The 8,556-nt window shown below is 35.8% G+C and overlaps 1 protein-coding gene across 1 annotated transcript in view; it reads left to right on the plus strand.

Annotated features, from left to right (window-relative positions):
- The first annotated feature begins 4,727 nt into the window (after nt 1-4,727).
- Nucleotides 4,728-8,556, plus strand: part of RAD51AP2 (RAD51 associated protein 2) — an 8,857-nt gene continuing 5,028 nt past the window's right edge. Inside the window, exons 1-2 of the mRNA XM_019661878.1 lie at nt 4,728-7,989; nt 8,333-8,416. Of these exons, the coding sequence (XP_019517423.1) occupies nt 4,728-7,989; nt 8,333-8,416 (3,346 nt within the window). The remainder of the gene's footprint in view (nt 7,990-8,332; nt 8,417-8,556) is intronic.

Here is an 8,556-nt window from a genome sequence, read left to right on the forward strand (position 1 = left end):
TCCTAAGCCAGTTCTTAACCATTGCACCACTCGGCTGGCCCAGTTTCTTGCTGTATTATAGTGTCTATTTAGATTTAGATTTTAAAAATATCACTTAGTCTCTTATAGACCCTCCTTGTTTGTCATCCTGACTGGCTAGCTCTGTCTATAGCCAGATCCCTTAGATCAATGACTTCCCTGATGAGTTCATGTTGACTTCAGTCCAATACTGGAGGTATTTCTCCACTTCCTTTGTCTCCCCGAAATCATAGCTCTGTTTTTCTGGATCTTTGGTCAATTTTTATTTTCTAGTTGAAACTAGTCTTTTGCGTTTGCCTAGATCCTGTTTTTTAACTTTAGGCTATTGAACTAGCATAAGCTGGAGACTGAAATTCTGAAAGGGCCTTATATATTTAAGGAATGAAGAAAATGTTAGTGCTGCAGGAAAGCAAGTTGTGTTGTGGAAATAGACATAGAAGCTGAAAAAAAAAGGCTTGGAGATGAACTATGAAGAACTTTGTAGCCAAATTAAATAGTTTGTATTTTATTCTGTAGGTATGAGAGTCAAAAGAAGTTCTTAAGTAAGAAGTAACAAAATGATTAATATTTTAAGAAAAAAAGTCTTGTAGTAGTGTTGGGTAGAAGTTGAGAAACTGGTAAAAAGATCAGTTATTACAATGTTCTCAGAAACAGGTTATAACGGCCTGAAATATGGTGAAACATTATAGATAAAGAACGGAGGATTAATTTCAGGGTTATGTTTGATGTATTAATTTCAGGGTTATGTAGGATCAATGAGATTTGATGACTGTCTGCATAGGGGTTGGATGCTGGGGAAAGACAGTACAAAAGAGAAAAAGTTATGAATAACACTAAGAGTTTCTGTAGTAGTTTAGTAGACTAGGTAGATAATAATGTCATTAGTGAAAATTGAGAATAAGGAGGTGATTTGCAGTTTAAAGAATTTGTACATACATTACCTCATTTAAGATTATATTTATGTTATAAATTACCATTATTGCTCTGCTGAAAGGTTAACTGCATATATGGATACATACAGCATCATGGTCTTCTGAAATATTTTCCCACCTAGTGCTTCTTAGTGACTTGATAAAAACTGCTATTTGTGTTATTTATGGCCTTATTTATTTTATTTTATTCTTTCTGGGAAACTCACAAATTTATGGACCTTAAATAAAACACTCCTAAGTAACAACAAAGAAAACTACAAAGCACTTGGAGATAAATTAAAATGAAAATGCCTCATATATAAGTTATGGGAAACCGCAGTGCGTAGAGGGAAAATTATAGCTACAAACACCTCCATGATGCTTTACTCATATCACTTCTGACATCAAATGTGTGGGGAGTTTGTCCAACTTCTCCAACACTCTGACACTACCCAGAATTAGTGTCAGACCCGACAGGTTAAGGGCTCAGTCCCACAAGACTGCCCCCACTTTGGACATCAGTTGAAAGTCCCAGGCCCCCTGTACTTCTGACCCACTGGCTAGGAATCAGGGATTCCCACAATTATTGATCCCTCCTCAGGTTCAATAATTTGTTTGAACGCAGACTCACAGAACTCAGGAAAAGTTTACTTAAAGTTGGTGGCACTACTCTCCCAGCACCTCAATGTGTTCACCAATGCAGAACCTCCTAGCCATATTTATTTTAAATGTTTATAGTAAGTAATGATTTCCTCTCTAACTTCTGTATTTGGTTTAAATATTTTTGTTAGTGGTTCTTATTAAATATTAAAACATATTTGTATATCTTGTCAGTCTAAAATAAAGTTTTAGGTTAGCATATTTATTCACCATTTGCTTTATTTATTAAAGGACATAAAAGAAAAAAAAAGTCTTGTCAAATATCTGGTCTTACGATGAAACTTAAATGATGTTAAAGCCAGTAATATTTAAAGTCAAGTTTTTCCTTTATGATGGTCTCAAGCAAATGTATGGTTAACATATAAAAACAAAACCAAAACAAGAAGCTTAAAACACTCAAGACATCACTAGACCCAATTAGATTGGTACAGGTATAGTAACAGTAATATCATTCCATTTTTCTCATTAGCTGAGGTACTTAATGTGAAGCACTGGGGATAGAAAAATGAATAAATCTTTGCCCCAATTAACAGAGTCTAGTGGAGGGGTTGTAAACAATTCAGCACAGTAAGATGTTTTAAGTGTTATAATACAGTTGAAAATAAAGTTCTATTGGAATGCAGATGAGGATGCAAATAAGTCTGCCTGGGGATTGGTTTGAGCAGGGATGAAGTAGAGAAGCTTCCGCAGTCCAGGTAACTTTTGGCAGGACCCTTTAAGGCTGAATAGGAATTTGTCAGGTAGAGAAAGAAGACATTGAAGGAAAGGAAATAACAGTCTGGTTTAGGTAGCATGGGACAAATGGTAAGAAAAGAGGAAGCCCAAAAAATTAAGGTAGGACCTAGTTGTGAAGATTTGCCATACGGTGATAAGGACGTTGGACTTTAGGTATCCTGAGGCACAGAATGAATTTCTGACTTAATGCTACCAGGAGCTCATGTCATCTTTTCAATATGGGGTTTACCTCATTAACTTATTAATTTTTTCATTCATTCTGATCTGAACTGTAATAAGACACCGAGTTGAAAGGAATGACAAATGCTATCCTTAAAGCTCAGTTCACTGTTATTAAAGGAGGTAGCAACTTTCATAGGAAGTGCTGATAAAGCGATATAGAAAAGTGTGACATTTAAAATGGGCTTTGAAGAGTCAGATTTGAACAAGTGTCATTTATATTTTAATTATGAGGATTTGTTTAGAACTTTTTGCATTTCTCACTTATAACTAGTGTATTTTCAAGGTGGCATTTAAAACATAAAGCAAAAAACACACGTAAATAGTATAAATACAAAAGACTTCTTTTTCTGTCTTCATTGCAATTAAGTTTCTTCAGAATAGAATAAACCCCGCCTATTTCTGTACACCTGAGAGTGTCTTAGACATAGTACTCAAACAATTGTTGAGTTAAATTGGATACTTCTGGGTTTCATTTGAAATCTAGTCCTCACAATGCATAGTTTTTAAATAATGGTGTGATGGAGATCTAACACATAGTGTGTTCTTGGGCAAACTGGCAAGATGAAGAGGCAACCAAACACCAAGTTATAAATCAATCTAGAATCAAAGCTATAGCATTTACTTTACAGATAGAAAACTTGTTCCCTATATCATGTTAGTGTTTCCAATGACAACTACCTTAGCTATGCAAGTTAGTTCTTATGGTCACCAGCATAGAACAGACTGCATTAGAATGGAATGTAGAATTGTGAAAATCCGGGATTAAAAAAAAAAAAGCAGTGGAATTTAAGATATATAGAAGTAGCACTTTGAGAGCTCATTGATGTATAATCGGAACCACTGCTACATTCTTATAGTGTTGATGAAGTGCTTATACTACAAATTTAAGCAAACATCTCACAGGAGGAATTTAAAATATAAACTAATAGCAAGTGCCCAGAATTAGAATCTCAATATATCTAAGAATATTTACAAGACAGGAGGAGGTTTATGAACATCTTATTGCTTAAAGTAGTATTTCATTCATATCTTGCCATATATGCTCTCGTGGGTTCTGAAATTAGGATTCGTGTTGCACATTATTGTAGTGCTTATTCATTTTTATTCACTCTTTATTTAAATTTAACAACTTTGAAACAATCATTGAGATGAGGTATTAGATTACTAAACAGTAATTAAATGTTATTTTTTAGTAAACATGTAAATAATAATACATTTTTGAAAATCATTTTTCTTTTTGACTATGGAATTCACAAAATCAAAACTGACAGGTAATAATAAATTATTCTCAAAGCTGAGGAAAAGAAAAATAACATTTACAAAATTTATTAGGTATGAGTCAGAACGGTGTTATTATTTATGCTTACAATAAATGGAATAGCTGAAACATATAATTTTTATCTTTAAGTATCTTTATCTTCAATATTAGGGAAAGAAACCCCACAGTGTGTGTGAAAACTATATTTCTACAGTCTTGAAGTGAAGAGTAATATCTGGATAATAATTTCCACACACTTTTTCCTGAAATATTGTTTCAGGAAAGATTTTTCAATACCAGTGACCTCTTCCCCCAAAACACACTTTATTAGTGAAGTGGAAATCTGACTTCAAATGCCACTCGGATGATTAAGAGCATTTTAAAGTGCTTCTACACACAGAGAAATCTGGTCTGGTGCTTACAGAACTACGAGATTTTACTGGACAAGACGCTGGAAAGCAGCTGTGGAGAAGTCACTTCTGAGGAAAATGTAGAATTTTAGAATTTAAAAAATAAAGCTGTTTCACAGATTAAAAAACTAATTGACATTCTAACTTTTCTTCTTAATTCTGATAGAGGGAAGAAAACATTTAGACCAGCTGCAGTCCTGGCATAAGCCAGAGGTGCTACTAAAAATAGACAAACGTAACGGTCGCCGGCAGTCTGTACTTGGCGGGAAAAACAACTCGGGAGCTCGCGAGGGTGGGTTGGATGGGGGCAGGACCGGGGCGGGGCTGAGGCTGGGGCGGCGGAGGGGCGTGGTGAGGGCGGGGCTAGCAGTGGAGCTATAGCTGAGTGCGGCCTCAGGGGGCGTGTCAGGGGCGTGACCAGGGCGGATCTGGGTGTTGAGGCGGAGCGTCTTCGCGCCGGCTAAGAGACCGGAGCGTGACAGAACCTCGGACAGATCCTCTCCGTTCTCTGTCATGTCGCTCACGCGCCGCAAGGGGCTGGTTGCCCAGCTCAGGGAGCCGGCCTCCCCTTTACCGCCTCCTGAGGACCCTGAGTCCCAGCCCCCCAGTAGTAAGCGGCTCTGTGTCGAGGAGCCTGGCGGTGTCTCTGAGGCAAAATGGAGGCTGCCTTTGGTGCCTCGCTTGTCTGAGGAGGAAAAAGCCTGGGAGTTGTCGCCCAGGCCCTTCGAGGCGCTCCTCGTTTCAGGGAACGTGATTTTCGATAACTCCTCAGACTTGCGTGTGGAGAAATCTGCCGGTGGGATGCAGACATGTGATCTGAGGTGCCAAAATAACAAACTGGAGGTGAAGAGCTGTGCGCAGCCTCCCCCCTCACAAAGTTCTGATTCTGATGTGAGGGCTTCGGAACCAGGCCTGTGTGTCAGCGAGGTGTTCCGCGTCCAGTGCGGCGATGGATCCAAAGCCGAGGCTGGCCGGCTTCCGCCCAAAGCCTCCACACGCGAGACGCACGGAGCGAACGGGGAGGGTGGACAACAATATTTAGTCCGAGGGAGAGACAATAGTCAGCGAGACAAGAGTTATATAAAACAGACAGAGAATCTGTTTTTGGATGTTACCTTTTATAAGGAAACTGAATCGACATTTCATGAAGTTAAGAACAGACGTAAAGCTGACCGTGTTATGCCATCAACTATAAAAGAAAATACCATCTTTTCAGCATGTGCGCTCAAAACACCAAAGTCTCAAAGCCAGCCCAGCGTGGAAATTGCCAAACCTAGCCGTTTTAGAGAGAGCAGCGCAATTAGTATCCCCGAGCTTCCAACTGACGTGAATAGCAACATGTGCCCTGTCTATTTAAAGGACACAGCAAAGAGAAAGAGCGACAATGACGGGACACACGTTGGGGATTTCGCAAACATTCACCGGTCCTCAAATAGGCTGTATGTTAAGAAGCAAAAGTTAAAGGATGATACAAAAATCGTGGATGCAGAAAATGTTTTTTCTGACTGTTATGAAAGTAACCGCGAGTCACTCAGGAACCAAAGCATTTGTGTGGAAAAAAGAGACTTGATCAGTTTACACTACTATAACCACAGTGGTATCAAGCCTCATGTAAGAGACTCTGAAAACAATTTTACTATAAAACTACAAAATGGAAATTGGGAAGAAGCAGAAACATGCCTGGACAGTTACATATATACCAGATTAGAAAAATCTCAAAGCTGGGACTGTAATATTAGACATATTTTGAGAAAAAAGAGGGAAAATAGTTGGGTTATGGAAAATTACAAAACTAAACGTGAAAATATGAAAAATCCTGGAGAAAAATTGAATTGGCTACAGTTATTAGAAATAGGTCTTTTCAGCAAAGTAGATTATTATAATACAAAAGCCATGAACACACATGAAGAACAACCAAAGTTTTTCATGATAGGCACACTGAGTTGCCAAAAAGCTTTATTAAATTGTTTTTGGTTAAATGCTAAAGGAGAAAACAATAATATGCTACAGTTGAAATATACTGCACAAAAGGGCTTTTGTTTAAGCAATATTTTTGAGAGTTTCATTATAGAAAGTTTTTGTTTCCGTAAAAGTATTTCAGAAAAAGATAATATTTTAAATTGGTATGAAATTTTGAAGTGTATAAAGCAAATTGATGTTCAAAATCCAATAACAAGGAATATGAATGTCATTAGAAAGAATGATATTTTAAGCATATATTTACAAACCAATGTTTCAAAACCTCTAAGTATTATATTGAAAAGCAACATAGCTTCTTTGCTCAATAACTTTGACTTTTTACCCGAAATTGAAAATGATTCCAAAATAGAAGAGGGATGTATTTTCAAATGGATAGTGTATTTGAATTATCTAAAAAATATTATGGTGGAAATTCATATTGTATATTTGGGAAGGACTTTAACTTTTCCAAAACCATTAGAAAATAATATGAAATCTATGTTAGAGAAAAGAAAGCTGTTTAAAATTGAACAAGTTTTTGAAGAGTCTAAGAAAAAAGTCATCAATTCCTTTAGCATGACAACTAAAAATATACATTTTCCAATTTTTGAAATACATGAAAATATTTCTCTTTCAATGGACTGTGATGATACGGACAAAATTTCTTTGACAAAAGAAATTAGTTACAAGAGTAAGAGTTGTCCTGAACAAGTCATGAATATGGAAAATTGGGATCACTCTAGTACTAATAGTGCTAAAATACATCTTAAGTCTCTTCCTGAATTCACACAGAACAACCATAAATATATTAATGAAAAATTTTATGAAATCAATATTCACAGCCAAGATTTAGATACAGAAAGAAAACTGGAGCATAATAAGATCAGTAGCTTTTATTTTAAGCACGTATTTGAAGATTCCCTCAATATTAGGCAACAAACTATGCTGACAAGCCACAACACAAAATATAGTAAAGAAACCAATTCCACTATTATAACTCAGGTGCTCAATTTTGGGAATTTGCTGAAAAGTGGACTTGCAGGAAAGAAACATAGCTTAATTTTAAAGGAGGAAGAAAAAGCCACAGTACAAAGTTTAACAAACATTGGCCAAGTTCATGAAGATATTAAGATTAAAAAGGAAGAGAAAAATAGTTTTTATTCAACGGATGGCATGTTTTCTGTGCAACCAGTTTCCTTAATGAGAAAGAAAGTAAATGTGAGAAACACTAAATATGTTAATCAAAATAATCTAGCTGACAGACATGAAGATGAGAGTTTTTTGCAAGAAAGCGAGTTAGCTAATTTAAAGCATTTTCATCCAAAGAATGACTCTACAGAATGTGTTAACTATCAATTTGAAACTGATCTGAGTGTAGGGAACAATGAATGTTTTCAGAACTTAAATGCCAAGTGTTTATCAACAGAAGCTCTGACAATAGCCAAAGATTTTGAGATGAAGAGTAAATTTGATTTAGTTCTTGAAGAACTTCGTATGTTTCATGAAATTAGTAAGGAAAATGAAATTCTAAGCCCCATGGAAACAAACAATGGGCAAGGAAATTACTTCGGAGAAAATAATGGTGTTGAGGAGGTAAAAATGGAGATAAAAAAAGATTTGAAAATGGGTACAGTCAACAAAATATGTGCATGTTCTTTGCTCTGTGATACTACAGCAGTTCCTAATACGCGTAAAAGACACCAAAGTTTATTTAAATGGAAAACAGTACCCAAAAATAATGAACAGGAAGTTCCTAATGAATATTGCTGGCCAAGAACATCAGAGGAAGAATTACTCTATTCTACTTCTGAGGAAGGTATAAAACTAGTTTTAAAATATGTTTTTCCCCATGACAGTAAAAAAAAAATTGCTGCTTTTTTTTTTTCTGTATAGGCCAAATATACAATTTTGGCAAAAAGAAGATAAAGTGTAAGGCAATGTATATGATGCACATTATTTTCGCATAAAGGACTGTTCAAACATTAGATAATACACTGAAGTGGAAGGTAACAAGTGATAAAATTTTTAAAAGGAGCTTCATTTATTTAAATATTAGGAGCCAATGGAAGGAAATATTTCTGAAAAAGTAAACTGATTATGATATTAACATTTTATATGAAAACTACTTTTTGCTATAACATATTGATCTTTATTTTCAGATTGTGAGAAACCCTCACCTAAAAGACCTGCTTTTTTCTCTGATGAATTTAAGGCAGAAAAATCTAGTTACTTCCTGATGAGAGGTAAGATTTTTGGTTATTTTCTAGGGCATCTTCTAAGATAATGATTGCATTCTTGTATTTTTAGCATGAGGAAAATATATTTAGGTTGTTAGAAAACAAATACAAAGATTTAGTACTTTTGTAAACAATTTACTGATGCA

This window comes from Hipposideros armiger, unplaced genomic scaffold (genome assembly GCF_001890085.2).
Source record: "Hipposideros armiger isolate ML-2016 unplaced genomic scaffold, ASM189008v1 scaffold_0, whole genome shotgun sequence".
NCBI classification, from domain to species: domain Eukaryota; kingdom Metazoa; phylum Chordata; class Mammalia; order Chiroptera; family Hipposideridae; genus Hipposideros; species Hipposideros armiger.